The 24,930-nt window shown below is 39.1% G+C and overlaps 2 protein-coding genes across 2 annotated transcripts; one reads left to right on the forward strand and one right to left on the reverse strand.

Annotated features, from left to right (window-relative positions):
* Positions 1-10,245: 10,245 nt before the first annotated feature.
* On the reverse strand, positions 10,246-11,043 carry LOC140945603 (uncharacterized). Its single transcript, XM_073394616.1, has 2 exons — positions 10,715-11,043; positions 10,246-10,548 (listed from the first exon to the last, which is right to left on the reverse strand). Exons 1-2 carry the CDS (start codon positions 10,979-10,981, stop codon positions 10,246-10,248), a joined length of 570 nt encoding a protein of 189 aa, XP_073250717.1. The 5' UTR covers positions 10,982-11,043.
* Positions 11,044-16,545: 5,502 nt separating this feature from the next.
* LOC140946226 (beta-hexosaminidase-like) lies at positions 16,546-24,757 on the forward strand. The gene is made up of 9 exons (XM_073395315.1): positions 16,546-17,243; positions 17,598-18,019; positions 18,303-18,719; positions 18,858-19,018; positions 19,171-19,339; positions 19,748-19,985; positions 22,628-22,880; positions 23,692-23,826; positions 24,621-24,757. The coding sequence occupies exons 1-9, from the start codon at positions 16,565-16,567 to the stop codon at positions 24,667-24,669; spliced, it is 2,523 nt and encodes an 840-aa protein (XP_073251416.1). The 5' UTR covers positions 16,546-16,564; the 3' UTR covers positions 24,670-24,757.
* Positions 24,758-24,930: the final 173 nt, after the last annotated feature.

Consider the following 24,930-nt stretch of genomic DNA (forward strand, 5'->3'; position numbering starts at 1 on the left):
GTAGGGATTTGTTAGCTTTAATAAGTTTGTTCTTCACGTGCACTGAAACTTTGCTGTCACATCGGAAGGTGACGCCCCAAATCTCTACTTCTTCACAGCTTGGTATCATTCCAATAGGTGAATAGAGATCGCGGTTGCCTCTCTTTTTGATCATCAACTCTTTACATTTGCTTGAACTACAAGACATTCCATTTGTATTCGTCCAATCTAAAAACTGTGACAATAACTGATCGGAGTAGTCTACCTCCTTCCATATAGGATCAATGATTGTCGAATCATCAGCGTACTTAAATTGCACGTCATGATTAGCTAAAGTGATGTTAAGATCAGTATCTGGTTATAGTTTTACCTTTTTAATTGTGCTACCTTGTTTTGTTTTCTCTTTATTCACTCTCTTTTTTTCCAGAACTTTGAACTTTGTTACTATTATGAGTGAGAGACTATATTATTGTATTGTAACCCACTTAGAATAGCTCCTCTTTTCGTGGCGGGTAACATAAATGTTTTAACTTTGGTTCCCACACTCAGGCATAACAACAAAATTATTTTAAAATTCGATTGAGTTCACTTGCTGTTGTTGTTTTTATGCGGGAACGAACGTTTTTGTGCAATAAGATCAGAACGTATTATGGATGTGTTCCACTCTCATCTTAACTTTGGCTTGCACGACAACTAGAGCGGATTCGCTAAGATTTTACTGACGACCAGTGGTGAACCAAGGAAAACTCTGGTGGGGGTGTAAAGCACCCTAAGGAGCGAGAGAAAGTAGGGCGGGCGGGCGTAGGGCGGGTAGGAGAGAACCCTGGGAACGAGGTTGTGTGGTAAGGAGGGTTTAAAATTGGGTTTGTCTTTTGTCACAGAATAGCGGTTCATTTCTATAATAGGCCTGCGGAGGTAGAGGAAATCACATATTTTGGTCTGATGTAGGGTTAGCGTTTTAGGACGTATAGGAGGTCGCTTACCACATTGCAGACTCAACTGGAAAACCTGTCTCCGCATACCATGCGCGCCAAAGGAGTAGCTAGGAGTCATAAACTATTCCTTTCACGCTGCGCACACAGTACATGTACATATACCCACTTCCCTCCCAAAATATTACGGAATATATATAAATATACACTTTTTGGTTTTTCATGTCCTGATTTTGTATTTTCGATGCGTCGAACTCAAACGTAATAAATTGGACAGTCAAAAAATAGTATTAATACGGAGCCACGAAGCCTAAAACATTGAGTTTTACCAAAAGCCATAATATTATGGCTCTTGGTTTTACACACAAGTTAGAACTGAACGAATATCGTGCACTGTCTGACGTCACGGCGGATGGCCCCGTTTGAAATTATAGTATACTCACAGCGTGATGGGTTAACATGCAAATTACGCGTTTGTTATGAATGTGTTTTACTCAAGCATGATATAATTCTCCTTAGTGTCCGTTTTTTAATATAAAGAGTAAACAAGACGGTACTTGTAATAACAATCTTTTCGTTTAATCATGCATTTAAAGGATTTGAACTGCTGGGATAAGAGAAAATACACTGATTTGGAAAGGGCTGACAAATCAACAACGTATCCATTGGCAATCATCCCTACCGAGGAAATATTAATGCGAAAATATATACAATTTTTACAACGAAAGATTGTGCCGAGATGAATACAAAATTACTGCAAAATCATGCAAAAAACTGAGTGTTTCAGTGTTAAAAAAAAAACTGGGAAAGGATTATGCTTACTTTCACTTTTTAAAATGATGTAGGCTTATTCGTTTCCAAGTTAACCGCTATCTGTAATATTCTTGAGACATTTCAAACTCGTAAAATATCTACCGAATGAAAAAATTACCCGGAAGGAGATTGACAAAATGCATCTTTAGGTGTTCTTTTGATCTTTTTTTTTTCTTTTTCATGTCAATCCGATACTTGTTCTTCAACTATTCTTTCTGTTTTGGAGAGGTGAATGATTCGGAGCAGAGCTTGAATCGTTTTCTGAGTTTTCAATTCTTAAGCTGCCTTAGCTCTTTGCTGCAATAAATCATAACATGCTTGGTTGACTACATTCGAATATGCTGAGGTTTTTACCTACCTGCTTCGTGATTGTCTGGTATTACATAAAAGTTCACAGCAACAAAAATGGCGACATGTAAAACAATGATCAACAACAGTAAAGACTTCAGACGAGTGCGGCCAAGAAACCTCCGTACGGCTTCCCTGAGCATGTTATTTACTGCACAGCTAACACGCCGGCGTTTGTTTACGTTCAAACCCACTAACACTGGTGTTGTAAAACCAACAATAAAACTGCTGGTGTTAAACTGCTTGTGGTCGTTTACTCTGCTGTTTACTCCGCGGTGATTCAATAATCGGTTCGTAGTTCTGTGAAAGGCTAAGCATCTCTACAAACAGAGATATGAAGATATATCTGCATAATGGGCCGTTCAAAGAGGCTGACCAAAATCTAGCCTGAAATTCATCCGATTGCTTCGAGTCGTTTTCTCCTCTCAACAGCATCCGATTGTCCTTAAGCTTCTTTACTTTTACCGATAAAGCAAGGCAATTCGTGAACTAGGTTATATCTCGGAAAAGTAGGGCTCCTACTCACACAGACCCACATGTTACAAGACACTGTTTACGTTGCGGTCGCGATTTTGGCCACGTACAAATTAATGCAAAATTTCCGCATCCACGAGGTCCCTTAGTGAGAGAGACTTCTAATAAGCAACGCGACGAACTCTTTAATGAAACACACAAAAAAAAAACTACGGAAAATGTTTGAAACAGATAAAAGGATAATTTAAATGGACAATAATATCAAATGGCAGCTCAGATTATATAATATGATTCTTTTTGTCAACTTGGGCTTTCTGCTGTACATGGCTCGTTATAAACTTGGGTAGTCTGTGCAAGGAGTCAGATTGACAGTAACGACAATGCACTACTATAATCAAACTGCGTCGAATCTGAACAAAACGCTTAACAGTACTATACCTAAAAACCACTCATCCATTGCAGTACTGTAGTTTCAATATTGTGAGGGCTAAATGGCCTAAACGTCTAATGTATTTTTTATTAATAACAACTACTGCAGTTGAATCGTAGATGAGACTGATAGGGAAAGATGAAGTATTCCTTCCTAGTATGCTTTTCGCTTTTCTTTGCTTCTATTCAACATACATTTCATGCGGCAAGCACAAGTTTTCGGATGACTGGTTCCACAGGACCGTCAGGAAAAAAGACAGTTGAAGTCAGCAGAACCACTGAAGACAGCTTACATTTACAAATCAGAACGACACTGGGTGGAGATATTTTGTGCAACTGCGCGGATTATTGCCTTGATCCTAACAGCTCTGAAATCGAAGTAAGTTTGCTATAATTCGGATAATAATAATACAATATCATTTCCTCTTTGTACTGAAGTCACACAGGTTCTTTTATCACTTCAGACATAAACAAGCTGTTACAAAATTTTTTAGCGACAAAATTGAATGAAGAATAGGAAAGCCTGGTTCACTAACGAGAGCTGTGGTAGAAAAGTTACTTGTTATATTTGTGATTTATTCCATTGCTCATTCAAGCGTGTTTCAAGTTAAACGTCTTGCACTCCGTTTACCCAAGAAGCGATTGCAAATTGAATATACACCAAAGCGGGGATCAAAATGAGTAATACACAGACGTGTAAATTGCGTTGATTAATAGTTTTTATCAGTTTCCTACACCATCATCTTAAATATTTTACTTATTTGCCTATTTAAAAAGATTTATTTCAATCTTTACTATTTTATCTATTTTGCTTATTGCAGAAACTTATTTGGATTGAAAACAACCCTATTTTCTGCAAAGAATACAGTACAATTGATATTGAAAACAAACCGTACATGAAGCTCTGTTTCTTTGAATGTTGTCGCACATGTAATGGACAATACCACAATTGTGTGCAGAAATCTACTCCGGTCCGACAGACCTGTTTGAAGACAGCTTATGAGTGCGCCAGTGAATGTTCTAAGAAAAGTTCACTGAACATAACTATTAAAGGATGGTAATGAATTAAAAAGAAAACGAAAGTCAGTTGTTAAGGACAGATTGCGTGCGTTCCAGAGTACGTGTGATGTGATGGTAAATGGTCAGGGTTGACCGAGTTGGCGAAATAACCTTGCTGAAATGAAACTAAACGAAAAACTAAATGAAAATTAGAGGTTTATTTCGGTCTCTCTTTGGAAGCAAAAGACGTTTCTTAAGTTCATACATGTTAGTGAAAAATAGGAAAATTAAATTTCTAATCCAAAGTAAAAGTGATCTACAATAGTTCTGAAAATGGAAAGAATATATATTGAAACTAAGTAAAACTAGCGATAAGGTGGTGAATAAAAGAAATTTTACATGATCAGTTACACAAATTGTTTCTTTTATGGGTTCAAACAGTTTTTGAGAAAAAGTTATAACATTTTACTTTTAATTAGTATATACTTTTATATATTATATTATCAAATTAGTGAAGCATGATTCTCAAATAAGCGAGGTAACGCCCAGTTCCACTTGAAGACTCTTACGCATTAAGTCCTAACTTGAGTAAAGTGAATTTAAGGAGTGAAAATATTTATGGACCTTGCTCAGGTTTTTTCAGCTTAATACTGAATTTCTGCCTTTCCGCCACCTTAGGACCTGTTTACATGGACGCGGCTGGTCACCTCACCTATCATATAAACCTAAACAGGCCCTTAGAGTCTGAACGCCTTCCGGCCGATTAGCTTGCGTCGCACGTGGGGTCAGTGAGGCGGGACGAGTCTGATATTGTGCTCTCACTAGTGCTCGCATGTAATCATTGAAGTATTCTGCTAGCAGCGGACTGCATACCACCATCTTCGGCAGTTATTTCTGAGCCCTACCTAGTTTATAAATAAATTGAGTTAAAAAGCCTGAGTTGAGGAAGACGACTTCTGGCAATCACGCTTGTTATTGCAGAGTGAACATGAAAGATTTCAGCTCCTTCTGAGTGCAGGTGAAATATAAATTTTAAATTACCTTAGATTATAAATGTGAATGAGAGTGACTAAATTTCTCAGGGGAATAATTTCATTTCCAGCATAACTACTTTGCACCACGTACTGCAAACTCTTAGTTATTACTTATCACATCAATAATCGTAATCAGTAAAAACATTCCAAGTGAAACATAACATTACGGGCCAATACAACGTTTCAGTTCGTTTTGCCTTTTTTTAGAATAAAAGTAATAAAAAATAGGCAAATCGAGCTCGAGCTTAATCTATTTCATTCACGTTTTTCTTGTCCGGTGAGGCCGAACACAAAACTGCGTGGAAAGTCATTTTCATCAAATCTTTGTTTTATCCACAGTTCAATATGCTTTATTTGATTCATTCCGCTTTTTAAAATCGTTCTACAAAACAATATTTCCATTCAACGCACGTCTTTGCTTAATAATGCCGTATGCCGCGGAGCATCTAGCAAAAGTTGATGAGTGCTCATGAAAAGTCTTTAAAAACATGCACCCTCTTAAAGAAAACAAGTCAACCGTTACAAGCTGCGGCTTTTGTGTCGCTTAAGTGAGTAGGATTTAAAGTGTTGCCCGCAATCCACAGTAAATTCGACGGTGGTTTTTGAGAAGCGGTTTAATAACACGTGAATGTTCGATTTGAAGGCTTGATTGAGACAAGAAGCTTTCATCCATAACTTCTCCCTTGAGCGACAGACTACCCTTACTCAATCAGTTACTCTTGCGCTATATAGAACAAGTCAGTTGGGATTGGAGTTGACTGAACTATGGGCGTACTTGAACCTTAGTAATCACCTCGCATACATGCAGTAAAATTTTACCGCTTATTTAAAATCTATCATCTGAAATATTAGCCCATCTCTTACTGACTTATACCAACTCAGTGATTTCATAGCTAACTCAGCCGTTTGGCAAAAATCGATAATTTGACTTTGGCAGACTTTACTCAGAACTTTTACTTTAATATGCTATCAATTAATATTGTCGCTCATTTTCATTTTACTGAAATAATTTCTCAGTCATCCTCCGAAATGTTCTTGATTAAGGTCTTACATGAATCGGGTGGGGTAACCCACCGTGGGTTACCTCACCTGTAAGGGGTACCCACCTCCATGTAAACTAGCCCTAAATCTTTCCGTCTATTTTCGGTTTTTCTTTTCTCTTCAAAGTCCATTGGTTGTTTCGGGGACGTTAGCTTTTGATCAACCTTTTACTGAATTAATGATTTCAAATTTAAATGGCAGCGTTTTATGACAAGTGAAGCAAGAAGTTAATTCTAAAGGCAAACAAAGATAAACAAAGAAATGGAAGAAAAGCGGAAAGATTTCATGAACTTATTCAGATCTGAAGGGCCAGAAAAAGTAAACTTAATTTACTTTCAGCGATTGAAGGACCCTGCAATTTCAAGTAAAAAAAGCCAAAAGTGAACTAAATTATTCTCGAAGATTAAAAAATAACTCAAAATGCAGCCACATCATTTTAAAAACGATACCTTTATTTATAAGTTTACACAAGGCAGTTATCACTCTCTGTTACATCATTTGCAGCCAACATTGGTTTAAACTTGGGTGCATTTCAAAAAGTTGAATAAAACAAAGGCATGCAAAATACAATGTTTACAAAAAATCAGGAGTTCCCAAATAAAAATGTTCAGGTTATGAAAGTGTTCAATAAGCCCTTTTACTCTTACTTTTTATAAGGAAGCTCTTTGTTAGATTTGTCAATACAGCGACACATACATTTGTAAGCCGCGCGCATACAAGCACCAAACGGGTCTTCGTTACTCAAGCAAGTGTAAAACATAGAATTGCATTTTCGGCAACAGTCAAATGTCTGCTTGCAGATGTACTTCTCCGATATTTCTTCTCCGCCGAGTGGCGCCAGGAACCTAGCAGCAGCATCTCGGCATAAGACCGGGTAACTTTCATAACTGAGATAATTAGGCTCATCCTTTCGCTGCAAAAGAATGATAACAAATACAATTAAACAAATGAATAGATAACATCACTTTTCTTTCTAAAGGAGAAATGAAAGGGGCAAAATTTATCTGAGAACCGGTTCGATTCAGTTAAGAGCAGCATATAAAGTCAAGACTGCGCTCTAAATATTTTCTGGTCTGGTAACATGTATTAATGGTCAATTGTGTATAAATGCGGTTAGGTCTGCAGAAATAAAATTAAAAGAGAAGGCCGGACTTGAAATAAATCAGATGGTCCGTTGAAAACAGCAGAGTAATATAGAACAATAGTGCCAGTCAGGCGGGCGTTAAGGCATGCGATTTAAGAAAGCGTTTGCTAGCACATCTCTGATTGTAAGAAAAAAAGAGGTAAACTCTAGAGAAAGCCTTAAATTAAACATTCAAACAACCCTTGAGTTTTCAAACAGCGAGTTTTTAAACATTGTTATCTTTGGGAGACTTACCTTATAAGGAACTTGGCTGTGTTGAACAGCTTCGCAGGTTTTCTTGCAGTTGCAGCCATGGTTTGGGGGGGGCATTCTGGAGGGCGATTCGGTTGCCAATGTTATTACACCTGGTTGGGAAGCAGGAGTTGATGAGGACTGCGCTTCTGCTGGAATTGTAAAAGTGGCGATAGCCACAGCGACAACACATACGGCTATGACGGACTTCATGTTGGCAAGAAATACAATACTATTAACGGGAAAGGCGTCTTTGCACTGAATGAATCTTGGGTGTGTAAGGGGCTTTTATACCACCAAAGCGGAAAATATTCTTTTCTTGTTTTTGATTTGTTGCCTTGAGAATTGAATAAGAATTAGCTGACTCATGCGTAACGTTAGTTAGTTCAAGTGCAGGAACGTACATTGAAAGCTGTGGTTTGGCCTTAAGTGACTAAGTCTTTACTAAATGCAAAGTAGTTGAGATATTGACCAAGATACTGTCAGTTCTTCAATGAAAAACAGAGAAAAACGAGCGCAAGTCTTACGAGATGAACCCCGTTTTGTTTTTTAGAAATCTGTTTTTCTACAAGAGTGATTTTTTGTTACGCCTTTTTTGACGCGGGGGCCGCCTCTTTGATGTTGAATGTCACTAATCCGGTTGTTAAAATTTTTCCTTGTTCAATGAAGCAAGAATTCAAAGGAAACTTAATATTAAGTTAATAAGAAAAGGAACAATACTATATCAGTCCTTCTTATTGCTAATTGCAAGTCGGAACTTCGACAGATTTTTGCAACTAAAAAAAAACGTTCTTCCCATAAATGTGAGCACGTCTTAAGAGAAGGCATCTTGCGTGGGACCGGGGGCCGCATCCTTTCAAGGACTTCGTCATTTAAATAACAATCACTCTGTGTATAGGTATCAGTTCATTAAGCAAGCAATTTCGTAAATTTGACGAGCTCAATCATCCCTATATACTAATGCACCTGAGCTTGAATAAAAAATGAAATCCCATTGTGTTCGCAGGAAAAAAAAAACAAATATACTTAATAGCCATTCTATCGCCGCTCCACTAACTGTGAAAAAATAAGCTTTGTTTAAATACGTAGATTTGATATTGGTAGCCTTGTAACAAATACCAACCCAGAACTAGCTCAAATTTGCACAAAGATTTCAGGGTTAGAACAGGTTATCTCAGTAAACGAACTTCAGCTAACCATTAATCAATCTTTTAGTCAGTGAACGGCAGTTGAGAAATTGAGTTTAGGACGTAATTTCCTTCAAAGCAAAACATAAAGCAAGTTGCTTTGTTTTACTCTATTTTCGTCGGCAAAACTCGGCAAAACTAACAATGCTCTTTATACGTTCTATAATTAAGTGAAGCCAAAATTCTCTAAGCCAGCACAATACGACGCTATTAAATTAGCAAGGAAGGAACTTCGTGAGTGCACTGCTGCGCTTTGGCGCTAACTGGAAAACCGGAACTAGGCAAACTCTTTTTCAAAACTTTACGATTTTGTCACTAAGGAGGGTTTGCTTATCTTACGTGCTCATAAGGTGTATTTTCAAGAACTTTATCAATTATTTAAATGATTATTTTTTGTTTTGTTTTGTATCAGCTCAATCACAAAAACAATTTCACAAAAAGATAAAATCAATTAGTCTTTACCTACCGCCTAAAACAAACCTTAAATTGTTTTCCCTGGATAACAACATGAACATGATCTAAATAGCCATCTTACCGTCATTAACTGAGTGCGGAAAATTTACGGTTCTGTAACTTCAAGGGGGTTAGCTAGATAACAAGCTATCTTACAAACACGAACACTAACAGCTACGTTTTGCAAAAGAAATCCAAGATTTCACTTATCGGACCACTTTCCCTCACTAAAACGCTACCTGGCTTCCAATGTAATTTGATTGCATTAGTAATGCAATATATTTTTCTTTACAAAAGAAAGGCCACTTTGTCATATACAATTATCTTTATGTTTGAAATAACTTTGTTATTAAAATCCTTTTGAAGCGAAAAAAACAATCGGTGTCCATGAAAGTGCGAAGTAAATTTTTGTGCGGTTAGCTAGTCTTTTCACTTCGGTCTTAATTGCACATTTCTCGGACAGTACATGCAGAAAAAAGCTTATATTATTTCAAAGGGTTCAAGATATTTGGGCCTGGTTAAAAAAGTTTTGGATGAGTGTGATCGTTAGAAGAAACTTTAAAAAAGACAGCAATCAAAGCATAAAATGAGAACTAAACTCTAACGTTCAGCCTCGGTTCAAAAGTTGAAAGAAGTTAGCTAAAAGGTCTTTATAGGCCGGTATCAAATTTTACCCATTTTTTTGTTTGATTTTTGGTGGGTATAGAATAACTTATAAAGGGCGTTTTCAGTCCAGGTATAGAATTTTCTTTAACGGTCATGCACGTAAGATGACTTTTTCGGAAAATGTATGTTGAATAGCATACGAAACGTCAAGTTCATAAAAATGCGAAAACTCACATTGTTTATCACCGTTGTTTGTGTTTTTATTTTTAATCAAATTACGAGAGAGAAATGGGGCCCAGGTGGGTGATTTTAACCCCCCATCAACAGAGATGACAGACAACAGTTTTTAATCTTTTAAACCTTTATTTCACGCATCACAACCTAATTACAAACTTTTTCAGGTAAACGCATGACGATAAGATGAAAATCTTTAATCAAATTTACACATACATTCACTTGAAAATAGGTGTTGAAAAAAAAAATCCGTCATTCGTTACACAGCATATATCGACTCATTGTCACCAAGGAAAGAAAGCGAGTGTAATCGGTTATAAAAGAGCCTATGACATTTCCGTTCATACTTTGGGAGTGGGGCCGGGGGTTGGGGGAAGGGAGTAATTCTCCAGGGGTTGATGGTGAGCTAAGCATTTACACATGCACTTGTAGTTGTCTTCGCGATAGCAGTATTCAGGTCCCCCGGAGACACGTTTTAGTCTTTTGAGGCATTTCGCGTGTTCGGCATTACAGGCTCGGCAACAATCAAACAGGTACAAACCAAGCCATTTGCATTTATACTCAGGACTCTTTTCGAAGACAACTGTGGAAGCCAGCACGCATTTGATGGGCGTATCTTCAAATTTGTGGAAACTTGAGTTTTCCTGGAAAGGAAGAGAAAAGAGAATTATTAAAGGCGTCATTTTATAACGTTTTTACCTTCAGATATTTTTAAAAGGTATGGCAAAACTGTGATATTGCCCTATTTACTTATGTCCAAAAAGGCAAAAATCGTCTAAGCAATTGCACATTGTTGAGTAATATACTTACCAATAAATAATCGGGTACATCTACTTTATCACACTCGGGCTCACAGACAGGCAGGCACTTGGTGGAGTCATCTTCCTGTACCTGCTGAATCTTCTTCACCTCCATCTCATCTTCATCTTGGAGCTGTAACATAGTCGTGTCGGAAAGATACTGCCTGTGTTCTGGGCGGAAGAAGCGTTTCACGTGCTCTTTGGTGTGAAGGAAACGCCGTGCATTCACTGATACCATGGCGAGGAAAAGGACTATCAGGAAACTGTAAGTCTTCATCGCTGCTGTTTTGTTAGTTCTAATTGCAGAAAACTTATGAAATGTGTTGTCGATACCTTGGCGAGCTCTACACGACTGAACGCAAAGCTTTATTCGATAGATCTTTTATATCAGCAACGCGCAACTAAACAATGTTTTATTTATGTACATTGTATTGTATCGTTGCGCATTCGACCGTCCACGTAGTGGGCTGTGCTTTGAACGTGACATGACGCTGTCAGTGAATACAAAACGAACAAGAAATACGTAATGTGAGGGTGGTTTTTATGATCAGTCAAGTTAGGTTTGACTGTGCTTGGTTTTTTGTACTCAACAGTTCTTTGATTTTCATTGTGATGTACTAAAATTTTTAAAAATTTTAAGTAGTAGTGTTCACTTCCTTAACTAATGTATACAAATTAAAGACTTAAAGGGACCTACCGCAAAGAAAGCATTATACAATAATGCTTAAAACAGGAAAATTCCGTTCCGGCAAAATTTGCTTAATGAACGCTTTTGTTTCAGGTCAAAACAATTTTAATTGTGTCATCTCTACTAGTTTTTCAACTGTTGTTGCTGTTAGTCTGACTGGATCAACATACTAAAATCTGATAAAAATGTTCTCACACATAGTTTATTCGTCGCTTACCAGGCTACATGCATGCATATTACTGTACCTTTGAACACGTTCATCGAACTTTTGTCGATTCATTGCAAACATGATACACATAAATGTACAGTACTGGTCTTTTTCTGCTTCGCTGGGCCCTAAAATTTGTTTCTGGGCACTTAATATTTAATAAATTTTTCACGCAACGCTGATCATGTAAAACATAAAATATATTGCTCAAGTTTGCATAGCACTGGCCAAGTGTATACTGAGACACTGTAAAAATATCCAATCCAGGTCTGATAAAACAAATATCAAAATCAAAAGTTTACAAGGCAGACCTTTCGTATATTTTCCTGTGCATTTGCTTAATACCGGGGCTTAGCATCGTTAAGTGCAACTTAGTTTGTTTGGTATCGTAAACGCCCTCTTCAGACTATTGTCGTTAGGCAGTTGTTGGGTGACTCGAAAATAAGAGGCTAAGTGACCGGGGCGAAATGACCGGTTACCAGTCAATATCGCTCTAGATAATTAACCACAACCTAGTAGTCTTCGCCGGTTTGGGTAACTGAAGTGTATTCTTGCTTTAATAAAGAGGTCTATGGTTGTTCAGAAACGGTTCCTTTTTATCTTCTCCATGTGGTAGTAAAACACCGAGATAATAGCAGAATGTTAATTCTAAATTCAAGGTTCTGATCAAAATGTTACTAATTGCGTGCCGATATCTCGGAGCAGCCACCGGTGGCATTGGTCATGACTGATGTCCTTCAAATTTTGCATGAGTCAGTGACTCAGTTGATTGGAGAAATGGTTCGGTGATAGTGTAACTAAAAACAGAAATTGTATTATTTTGCAGATTTCAGTAAAACAGAAGAACAACAGTGGGGTTAAAGTGTGCTCGTGAAATATACTCTTAGGAAGATACATGTATAACTACTGCTTCGGAACAGAGCATCGGGAAAAAATGGTTTGGCGTCTTTCTATATTTGCATAAATAACTTTCTCCAAACAAAAACTGAGTTCCGATTAAGAATAGCGAATTCACCAGCTACCTTTTTAAAAACATTCTGTTAATTGGCACCTCTATAAAACACACACCTTTTCGAAAACGGATACCTAGAGTTGGTCCCTGCCCTTTGATTCTATATACTAGATTTCTTTGATTTTATATCCAAGGAGAGCACCTCTCTTGAGGGTGTACATTAGACAAATGACTAAAATCTCGCCTCTTGAGAAGAGCTGATTGCTCATTAAAACTGCTTAAGACGAGACGGATATCTGGATAAGGCATGCAGCAAGGAAAAAGTGATGGTTAAATCATGCTCATGTATATTATATTCGGGTTCCATATTGAAATGAAACCATAGTTAAAAGTGCACAAGCTGCCAAAGATGATATTGCCGTATGAAGTGTAACTTTTGTTTCTCTTTTAAAAACAAATCAGTTATATTGCTCATGTTATTGCTTGAGTTGGAAGCTAAGTGATGTAAAAATCTGCCATCATCCATTAGTCATGTAGCATAAAGTTGAAAGCCTGATTAACCTTGGCGTTTAATCACGAAAACAATCCGAGAAAAAAAGAAATTACATCATCATCATCATCATCAATCATCATCAATCTTATTTATACACGAAATCGTATCACTTTTACATGGTCTTCCTAGGAATCGTGTGTAAAATTACACTAAAATACTCTTACTAGGAAACTACTTGTCTATAAAGTTAAAAATACAAAAACTTATATTATAATAACAGTTACAATGAGTCATAGTGTGATAATCTTTCCCATGAAATGAAGTTTTGAAAACATTTAAACTAGGCAGGTTTCTAACCGCTGAGGGAATTTTGTTCCACAGAACCAATCCTCTGTAGTGAAGGCTCCCTTTTGCAGACTCAGTTCTGGGTCTGAGGACATAACAATTTAACTCCGAATTTCCCAGTTCGAAGAGAAATTTCCTGACTTGGGGTGGCCAAGATTGTGGGAGTGTACATTTGAGGTGTTGGTAAAGATCCACCTCAGATACGACGGGGTACGATCGTTATGGATTTTATACATTGTCACAGCCAACTGTTTAAGTCTTACATATTCTAACTTAACCTTTTCCAGCCAAGCTCATTCAACAAAACACTTTACGGAGCTATTGTTAACATGGAAAATTGTGTTTTACCGACAGTGGCTATATTAGAGTCCCTAATTAACAAGTTTCTTTCCAAGAGCGACAGCGCCAGTTGCGATCAATATCATAGAGGTCAATGGTAATGAAAAATAAATTTTCGAGAATTAATATGTAAAAATTTCATATATTTAAAATATAGGAGAAGAGAATGCAGCGTCTGAAAAAAATTTTCAGGTTTGCACAAGTTTTGAACCCATGACTTCTGCGATACAGGTGCACAGTAGGCTGTACTCAGACGGAAGTGTTTCTTAAGAATAAGACAGTTTGGATATCAGAGACGCGTCTATAAAGCCCAGTTCCGATAGCCGTTCCGATATAACCGAGTATTGGTCCCAATTCAGTTAGTAAAGGCGGATAATGCTACCTAAGGCATAAATAGTTATCCAGGGGATAACGCATTTTATTTCCCTAATAATCATCCGGACGTCCTGCCGGTGGATAGTGCTTTTCAGTGTTTGAGCTACCGGTTGATACCGCGGGACGTTTAGTCTAATGATTATTTATGGAACCAACTTATAGAGGGGCCTCAGTCGTCTGAATCGAATCGTTTCGCGTCTGGTGTCTCCATGTGATCGTTTCGATCTTCTAAAAACATTTCGACTCGATTCATGCGATTTTGGTGACACTGGGATGATTATGATCAAACCTACGCTTAATAGAGAAGCTCACGAAGCTCACCGAGGTACACGTTCGGCCTTTTCGTTGTTCGAGCGTCTATTTGCAATAAGACTATCAATGAAAGAATAACATTCATTCAATTATCCAGCCTAGTACTCCGTCAGCTCACCCACAGAAATTTTGAACAAATCCTCCAATGGTCAGAATAAAGAAACTGGTCGTTGTATCGGCGTGGGAGCGAGCTCAAAAACTAGTTTTATGACCTGTGATGATAAAGTAAGTTAGCGACCTTAAATGAATTCTTTAGGGGCTGTTTATTTGGAGGGACTTAGAAGAGCCCAGCACCAGGAAGATCCTATAGAAGGCAGATTATATTAGCAACATATGTATTCAGTTTACATGTAAAGGGTTGTACTTATCCCTAGCGCTAGGATCTTCCTAGTACTAGGATCTTCCTAGCTGAGAAGGAGGAAGATCTTAGCAACATGTGAAAAGGCCTTGCTAGGAAGATCCTAGTACTACACTTTTGCACTGTACCCTTACTTTTCTCAACGCATTAGCCACAAGAAAGAAAGAAATGGTTTTTCTAATCGTCTCAGTAAAGAGATCCAGCACTGCCGGCCCACCTGGTCCGCTGTGTTAGCATTTCATCACGGTGGTTGACGTGTCGTGGCCATCTTTGCTCTGATCCGCTATGACAATTTTTGAGGCTGTTTTATACTTCAAAGCGACCAAATCGCATAATACAGTAGACATTGCCATAGGTTTTGTAAACAAGACCAGAAATGTGTAACTATGACGCATGGAGAGTGACCCGCAAGAAAAAAGATAAAAAGAAAACTGAACGACTTTAGGTGAACACCTTGATTAAAATTGAAATTCGTCAGCTGTGTAACTCTTTCATCTTTCGCAAATTTTCGACCGATAGAATATACACGGTGATCTTAGGTTTCTTTTCGAATTTAGTTGACGGAAATACGCAACTGAGACCGTTCAGAATGGGTACCTCCACCCAAACGAACCTAAAAGCAGGGGAATGGCGACTTTTCCCTTTTGCATCATATTTTGAACTACAATAGTTCGTAAAAATGGAATAGTTTAAGAAAGGAATAGAAATAGTCTAACAATGGTAAAGTGTTTCAAATAAATACTAAGTATCATTACAAAGTTTTGTAAAGACTATGTAAGAAACAGATGCGAGAATTTCGACTTTCTTGTCGCTGGAAAAAGTTGACTTCTCTTTTAATTTTTGCTTGTTGTCATGTGAAACTAGATATAAATCTGCTTCCTCTCTCTCTTAATTGTCCTTGAAGTTCCTAGAAAGGATTGCGATCCATCAAAAGTTTCTAGCATTTATGAGGCAGAAAAGTTTGATGACAGACTAAGAATTCAAAGACAGTTAAATGGCTAAAACCTGGCTTTCGGAAAACGTCAGTTATTGAGTGCCATGTTGAGATTATGTTGACACAAGTGAGAACACAACTGCAACGTTCCTTCAGCCTCTGTGTGACCAGCTTATATTCATGTGCCTTATGTTCCATAGCACGTCGAGTCACATGCCAAATCTTAAGATTTCTCTTAGCTCGAAGAGGACACCGCACTCACTCTACTTCTGGGACTCTCGTATGAAGTAGAATGAAAACAAAGGAAGCCTGTATTGTAGCTGCAGCGGGTATTCTCAGCCTAATTATTCAAGGTTCGTCTTTTTGCTTTTATTATAGACAACTTTTATATTTTCAACATCTGTCTGCAGTTTTACACTTTCTATGAGATGCCACCAAAGAACCAGTAAGAAAAAGCTTAATGAGTTTTATAATTTTCTGATTTCATGTCCAACCTTAAAGGGTTAGAAGCACGTTAACAGTTGCACCAAAGGAACCAGTGTTACTCAATATATTGGTTTAACTGCAATTTCAATTTCAATTTAATTTAGTTTCCAAACAAAAAGGTTTTAAGAGGTTCCTTTCAAATCATAGTTTCGTCAAGAACTCTTTACAAGGTTAAACTCCTAAACAATTTCTTTATTTTGTCATTTACGTCGTGGCTGAATTGGATAGTTCACTTGCCTGTTTGTCTCAGAGGCAATAATCGTTAAATCTTGTATAAGTGCAAAATTATTCAGATCACCTAAAGAGCATAATCCACTAAAACACTGGTTAAATTTTGCTATTTTTAGTTATTGGTGGAAATGTGGATCAAATGACTCTGGATTACATCGCTTCCAATCTTGACATCCGCTATGACGTATTGGATAACTTTCAAGACACCTGGAGATCATACCGCGTTCGCATGACCCTGTCGAATGCAGGCTCAAAGCCTATTCCCAATGCACCCTGGGCCATTTATCTTTGTCACATCCGGGTTATAGAACCAGCCCACACAAAGCACAATCCAAATGGTTACGTCATTCCTGGCAGTCATGGTATCAAGGTCACCCATGTCAACGGGTGTCAACACAAATTTGAGCCAACTCCCAGCTTTCCAGGTTTGCCTGGTTCCCAGTCCCTGCTGATAGATTTTGACGCAGAAAACTGGGACGTAGCCCGAACAGATGTGATGCCTAACTGGTATATTGCCGCTGACGGATTGCAGGCACGTACAATCACCAGTACTGCAGGCGAAGATTTGTCTTTCATTGGTCCATTTGATGCACCTAACAAGTGGAAGAGGATTACTTCGGATAAATACGATCCGTACACACCTGAGAAGCGGTACTCAATCAATGACATCATCGATCTAAAGAAACCAGGACAGCTAATTGTGCCCAGTCCATCTGAGATAATCGGTCTTGATGAGACAAGGAAGGTAAATTTAAGAACTGGAGACTGGGCCATTGTAGCTGGAAAAGGGTTGAAGAACGAAGCGAAATTCTTAGCAGGTAAGACCACTGGCCTGAGGTAAGTCTTCATGCTACAAACTCCATTGCAATTTCGGTTTATCTTAGCTCAATTTCGGCAGATTGAGTCACGCTATAAGTATAACTACCACGAGAATACTGTTTCTAAATTTTAAGTTAATTAATTGTTAATTTGGAGTTAGTTGTTAATTTGGCCACTTGATTGGTAGGATACATGGTGAAAGCAGGAGTTAAAAAAAAAAAAAAAACGAGCTCCAGATAAATAGAAAAAAGTCGTCCATACTCACTTATAGCTTAATTTTTTGCGAGGATGAAATCATAACAAATCATAAGTCATGCCTTGTTATTTAACTACCTCCATTCGTATTTATGCAGGGAAAGTGGGGCTTCAACTGAATTATATGAACAGTTTCCGACAAATTCGTTTAAACATCGGTGAGGTAAAAATCGATGGTATTAGATCCAGCAGTACGGAGTCATACAGACTGCAAGTCGACGCAGGTGCACAAAGCATTGCAATTACTGGCCAATCACAAGTTGGCGTTTTCTACGGAATCCAGTCCCTTCTCAGTCTCGATGAACCAGACGGTATGGTACCCCACGTGACTATCAATGATGCACCGCGGTATGAGTATCGCGGGATGGAGCTTGACGTGGGACGTAATTTCATGCCTAAAAGTGAGGTACTGAAATTGATTGACACCATGGCAATGTACAAGTTAAACAAGTTTCACTTTCACCTGACTGATGACGAAGGTTGGAGACTGGAGATTCCCGGATTACCGGAACTTACTGAGGTTCGTAAGGACATCAACCGCTACAAAAAAGTATATATATACAACGGTAAAGATTTAACTTGAAAATCGTCAAAATTCTCCACAATAGTAACAAATAAGTTCAGGCGGAAGCCCACGATGGGCTCCTGGTTCAGAAAATAATTGTGTGTAAAGAGTCCTAGCAAGTTTCCAAGAACTCGTAAAAGCCGATAATATGCGCGCAAACAGCAAAAATATTTTTGCTCCCGTCAAACCAAAACATATAAATAAATTATTTCTTTGCGTTTCCGTCATTTTTTCGAAGATGGGATCAAAACGCTGTCATGACGTAAAAGAAGAGACATGTCTCGGATCTCAACTCGGCTCGGGACCTGGTACGGGGAACTCTGGAAGTGGATTTTATAATGTGAACGATTACCGCGAGATTCTGCGATACGCTGAGGAACGGCATGTGGAGGTAATCCCAGAATTTGACATGCCAGGCCATGGACACGCCGCCATCAAAGCCATGCAGGCAAGACAGAAGAAATTCGCCGCCGGGGGCCAAGATAATGAAGCTAATAAGTATTTGCTGTCGGATCCGCTTGATACTTCGAAGTACCTGTCAGTGCAGTTCTTTACTGATAATGCCATTAATCCGTGTTTGGAGTCAACTTATGAGTTCTTAGAGCTTGTTGTGTCCAGTGTGAAGCACATGCATCATGATATTCAGCCATTAAAGGTAAGTGTAGAAAAAGAAAAAAAACAGTTAAGCGATCCTGTTGAAATCACTGAACAGATGAAGTATGACATATATATTAGAGTTATGGGCTCCTGAACATATCCATTAAAAGAGATATACTCTTTTTATTTCTCAAAGATATTCCACTTCGGTGGAGATGAAGTGGCTCATGGTGCCTGGACCAAGTCCCCCGCTTGCAAGAAATTGGCGCAGAAACTGGGTTTGAACTTCACAAGCCCCTCTATCGTGAAGGACTTGAAAGAGTACTTTGTGCGAAGAGTGGCTGACGTTTCGTCCAGGTAATATAACTCCATAACATCATGATAACTTTCTATACACAATTTGATAATCATCCCGCCGTTTGATATGGTCGTGCGCATGCGTAAGGTACTGACCAAAACGCGGAGTTGGTACGTGTGCTTCAGTGCTGAAATTGATATTCTTTACACAGGTACTGTCTTGATTTGGGAGCGTGGGAAGATGGCGTACTTGGAGTCAAGGACACTCCCTATGATCGTAGTTATCTTAAGAACAAGAATGTTTACGCTTATGCCTGGGATAACGTGTGGGAGTGGGGACAAGGAGACCGGGCTTACAAATTAGCTAATGCTGACTATAAGGTATTCAATTCCACTTTTTGGACTTTTTTGCCCCAGTCAAGGAGCTGTTTTACAAGATCAACTTAAGGAAGTGGCTATACGCCAAAGTAAAATGCCTGTATTTTTTTTCGGGGGTGGGGGGATTCCAACGCACGGACAGCAATTTAAGTTGCACTTTAACAGAAAATTTCAGTTGGTTACATGTATGAAAAAAATGAGCAAGTACCTTTTCTTTCTCTACCACAGTAATATCAAGTGATCAGTAGGAAATGAAAGCAAAAGGGTTATTTCCAATGGTGATATTTCTGGTAACAGAAAAGTAAAAGAAGTAGAAAATTAGCTTATAAATAGGCTCCTAACCTCCTTTTCCAACCGTCCCCTAGGGACGAAGCTGCGGATGTGAACGTTTTTTTCACTATTTTTCTAAAGGTTGTCCTGACCCAGGCCACTCATCTTTACTTTGATCATCCATACGAGCCTGACCCTGAAGAGAGGGGTTATTACTGGGCCCCAAGATTCATTGACACTCGAAAAACATTTGGTTTCATGCCGGACGAAATTTATGCTAACGCTGATTTCTCGAGGATGGGAGACCCTATCGTGAACCTGTGTGAGGATATGTACAAAGGGAAATGCGTCCCTCTCAGGAAACCTCAAAACATCGCAGGTGGGTAGAGAAAGGAAAGGAAAATAGGTACGAAAAAAAAATGAGAAAAAAAAGAACAAACCGATTATCTCATAGACTACGAGTAGTTCCCCATTTTTCCTCAAGGATAGTAGAGCGGGCGAAACGCGAGCGTGCGTGAAAATCACCCCACGCGAGAAAAGGCGACACGCGGCGGGGAGAGAGAAAAATGAGGGACTACAGACAAAGCCCAAGCTTTTGACCCTTCACGGCCGACTGATTTTGGAGTGTGAAGTTCGTATCCCCTTCCAAATCAATTAAGTGCATCCAATGGCATCCCTTCCCTTATTGAGCTGTCATTGCTCTTGTCATCGGTAAACTGCGAGGGATGTTTATTGCAAGCAAAAGAAAACCCAGATACTGATTTTCTTCACAGCTCTTTCGCGTGAAGAACGTGATAGTGTAGGCAACACACGACTTTTACTCATGCCAAAATGCTGCTTATTCCAATGAATTTTTTTTCTCTGACGGGTAGATTATGCTCTGGAGGAAAACGTTTTGACTGAGCAAATGTGATTTTTGCCGCTTATTTCATACTGAGAGGTCGTGACACGCATATTAATTTTCTGCGGTTATTGTCTATGGTCGGCATGATTTGCCCTCTGATGCAAGAGCTTTTTTTTTTTACCTCTTTTGAAAAGTAAAGCTCTTCAATGCGGCTAAATAAGGGTTTTGGGTTGTTTAATTTCTCCAGCGATTGCCTCCTGGATCTGAATAATTTTAAACGATTTTCTTTTTGGCCGTGAATGTGACGGTTTCCTGCAATGTTTTTTCACGCTGGGCCGAGCTCGTTAGCGTTTTTAGAAGGACGGATAGTGATATCCAAATCTCGAAGAACGGATTGCAACTTAAACTAAAACTACATTAACTATGGAGAATTGCGATGTGACTCAGTCATGACTCCTCAGGAATTTTAACTGCCGCTTGTTTTTCTGGAGATAATGTGAGTCTTTGGACTGGAGCACGTAGTTCCTCCCTTGGTGATAACTTTTGAATTAGCTTAACAGCCTTACGACTGTTCTATTATTCCCAATTTGAGATCACGCAAGACCATGGTTTTGGTTCTCCACGCGAACCTCATCAGTTGCCGGGTTGGCTTTCTGCTTAGTTTCTTCAACAAGAGCAACTCTAGTTATTTGTTCTGTAAATTGTAATTATGTCGAGTGTTGATAGCGGCTGGCGCATTTTTGACAGATGCTGACAGATTTCCATGGAAGGGCCAATCAGAGTTTTGCGTTGTGAGAGCAACGCATTAGTTCAAAAGCTTGGGCTTTGTCTGTAGTCCCTCATTTTTCTCTCTCCCCGCCGCGTGTCGTCTTTTCTCGCGTGGGGTGATTTTCACGCACGCTCGCGTTTCGCCCGCTCTACTATCCTTGAGGAAAAATGGGGGACTACTCGTAGTCTAATTATCTCATATATTTGGAGCCATGTAAATAAACATTTTGAGGAGGATCCGGTATCACAATCACACCAATATACAAAGAACATTAGGTGGGGTCACACATAACCACGGTAAAAAGTATTTCCCATCGTAAAAAAAGCCGTGGTAATTTTAACGTGGGTTTAGTTTACCGTGGTAACATGTGGTTATACATGAATTAACCACTAAGGTAAATAGCCGCTCTTGGCCGCTTCAACTGGCTTCATTCACGCTATCGCGACCTTATTTCGGTAATAATCGCCTTTGAACATGGTAGGATTTCATGTTCTGTCGAAAATATACGTAAAATTTAAGCAAAATTTCATCTACTATGTTAGTAGTCCTGATAAAAGAGCGAAGGTATATACCATTTTTTAAAATCTAGCGCTTAGATTCCATTATACGAGGTCAGCTTGTTTCGAATATCTGTCAGGATGAGGACACTTTTTTGATAAGTATCTCTCCCACATCTGGCTCAAGAAACCAGCTGAGATCTTGCCTTAAAGCTTTTTAAAAAATTCCCTGTTTTTTTTTTCATTGTAACCTGAAAACCTTCCATGTCAACATCGATTTTTTTCTGAAACGGCGCGCAAGAAACCCGCTCTAATAAAGAATTTTTATTGCAGTTTCATGTTGGTGTCTAATGAAGAAACCTGATTGGTTTTCTTGCCTTTGGTAACAAAAGCACCCTAGCTATTTACCACGTTAAATATCATGGGCGGTTTCTTTCTTCTTTCTGACCTAACCATGGATATTTCCCATGGTAAATGTTTTTCGGAAAGTCCGGTCACACGAAACACACCAAATTCCCACGTTAAAAGGGCCATTCACCAACCGTAAAATTGTCCCGTGTAACCATACCTTTTAATTTTCTATAGAGAAAGACTGAATTCTATCGATTTAGTAGACTCCTACCACTTACTAATATTTTTCGTAGTCACAAAAGATTCATCAGGGAATTTTCTAAGATTGGGGCGTTGGGGAAATCTTCTGTGGGACTATGGGTGTGATGGGTTAATTTTCTGAGGGTAGGGTGGGTGAATCTCCTGGCATAATGGTAGGTAAGGTAAACCTACTGTAGATAGGGTGGATTTAGCGTTTTCGCAACTTTCTTTTCATTCCTCGCCTTTAAGTGCTGTCAGGACCAAAATTGATGAAAGAAATGCGTAACAAACCATAACAGTCCTATTTTTCCGCAATCTAGGAATGGCTGGTGCTCTCTGGTCGGAAACGGTGAGAACACCAAGTCAACTCCAGTCCATGATTTTCCCACGACTGCTGGCACTGGCCGAGAGAGCCTGGCACAAGGGGTGTTTTGAGAATGAAACTGATATTGCGAAACGTAACAGAGTGAAAAACCTCGAGTGGGAAGCGTTCGCCAACAGCTTAGGACACAAAGAACTGGCGCGACTAGATAAAATGAACATTGATTATCACGTACCAGTCCCTGGAGCAAGGTAATGTAGTAACACAGGAAAGGTAGGTAATGTAGCCTGAGAAAACAGCCGACATTTGGCGACGCTACCACTCTTTTCCCCGCCAAATGGCGTCTGCGAAACGAGCGCAGAAATCCCACACTGATGACACATCACTACCCAGATCTGGGTAGTGCTTCTGATTGGTTGAATCAAATTTCCCACGCGGCACGACCAATCAGAAGCACTACCCAGATCTGGGTAGTGACGCGTTATCAGTATGGAATTTCTGCGCTCGTTTCTCAGACGTCATTTTGCGGGGAAAACAGTGGTAGCGTTGCAAATGTCGGCTGTTTTCTCAGGCTGTAGGAAATGTAATCACACAGACACGGTATGATTTCCACGGTAACTTCCCCAAATTGACAGAGCACGGGATTCCTTTTTGGAAAAGGTCCCGCTTCAGCAAAGCTACCATTTTTGGTAAGGAATTATGAGCTGAAATTGCTAATGTCAATTTATCGTTGTTTTTTAAAACAAATTACTAACTACGCGGCTGCTAGCCATTCATTTTTGAACCTCCATGGTCACTACAATGTCCACGTCGCTAAACAAGCAAGTCATAATCCCAAAGGCTGCGGCACTTCCTAGTTATCATATTTTCGTCATGGTAAGGGAGAATGCATGCGTTTGATGATCTGAGTCTCCTAGTTTTCAAAACTAATAATTAGGTAAAGCTATCGACTTTCTGTATACCTCCCTATGTCATTCTTCGATATAATTTTGCTAAAGTATAATGCTGCTATCCGGTTTATTTTTGATTCATAACCTCTGTGTATATTCATTACCGACTTAGGATTGTTAACCAAAAGCTGGATGTGAATTCCGCCATCCCCGGATTAACAGTACAGTACAGTACCGATGGTGGCTTATCATGGGGTGACGTCACAGACGGGATGGCTGTTTCTGGTCGAGTAATACTGGGAACCAGGTAGACAATTCTAAACAGCAGATATTACAGCTGATATTACTGTAACTCCTCAGGACTGACAACACACCATCCGCCTTATTGAGAGCCAACGAATACTATCGAAGAATACCATGAACGAGTTCTAGATACTTTCGGGAGGCGTCCGCAGCGTGGCCGAGCGGTTATGTGCTGGACTCTGGTCTCCACCTGGGCCCAGTTGTTCAAACGCCGGTTAGCGCTAACCAGGGGTTAAATTTTAACCCGGGATTCTTTTTCTTTTTATCAAAAGCACTCTCTAGGATAGTTTTCTCTATTATTTTTAGAGTATCCAATCATCCAATTGTAGGCAAAGAGAATTAAACTTTATTTGCTTTTTCAAGCTCTCACATCTGAGTTCAAATTTCGCACTAACCCTGGGTTATGTTAACCCTGCTTCGAATAACCCGGCACTGACCGCCGCTAGCTGGATTTGTTCTAGGCAGTCCCAAGTTCAAATCCTCGACCACGCTTCTAAAATTAATCGCCACCCGGTTCACCTCCTGCCAGTCAAGATTCTTATCATTGTTTTGTTCCACCTGAATTATTTGTTTCATTATCCCTGAAATGCCCCTGATAAGCGGAAAGGATGATTAAGTACAGCTCAATTTAAATTTAAATCCGTCTAGTAAAGGCGTCTGTTGAGAGAGAGTTCACTGTACTCAGCTTAGATTGGAGTCAGTTTATGAAATAATAAAAAAAAACCATCACTAGTTGTTTTACTTTACATTTTAATGAAGCTGGTCACTTGTACTAACTTTTCGTTTGCACTATTTCAGGTCGGCGGACAGACGTCGCATGAGTAGGCTTGTGGAAATTCAAGCGTAGAGGATAAGCGCAGCTTAATCTCAGAAACAAAATAGCAATCATGGACAAACGTTGTCATTAAAAATGAGAAATAAACAGAAGGAAAATATGATACATGCAACCAAATGAGTGCTTTTTTCACTAAACATCGGTTGCATTAGAGCAGTTCTTAAAGTACCCTAATTTGCAATTGCCCTATCATATCCCATGATACCCTAACCGGAGACACCGGCCTTTCCTTAGAAGAACTCGGGGACCAGCCTGTATATAGTAGCTTATAGC

The sequence above is a fragment of the Porites lutea genome, chromosome 8 (genome assembly GCF_958299795.1).
Source record: "Porites lutea chromosome 8, jaPorLute2.1, whole genome shotgun sequence".
In the NCBI taxonomy this organism is placed as follows: domain Eukaryota; kingdom Metazoa; phylum Cnidaria; class Anthozoa; order Scleractinia; family Poritidae; genus Porites; species Porites lutea.

Bases quoted from the DNA above. Each gene is read 5' to 3' on its own strand.
- LOC140946226 (XM_073395315.1), top strand. From the start codon at position 16,565: ATGACTCTGGATTACATCGCTTCCAATCTTGACATCCGCTATGACGTA. The intron at 18,020-18,302 runs GTTCGTAAGGAC...ATTTTTTCGAAG, and splicing joins GATTACCGGAACTTACTGAG to ATGGGATCAAAACGCTGTCA. The intron at 18,720-18,857 runs GTAAGTGTAGAA...TATTTCTCAAAG, and splicing joins ATGATATTCAGCCATTAAAG to ATATTCCACTTCGGTGGAGA.
- LOC140945603 (XM_073394616.1), bottom strand. From the start codon at position 10,981: ATGAAGACTTACAGTTTCCTGATAGTCCTTTTCCTCGCCATGGTATCA. The intron at 10,549-10,714 runs GTAAGTATATTA...CTTCCTTTCCAG, and splicing joins ATGTACCCGATTATTTATTG to GAAAACTCAAGTTTCCACAA.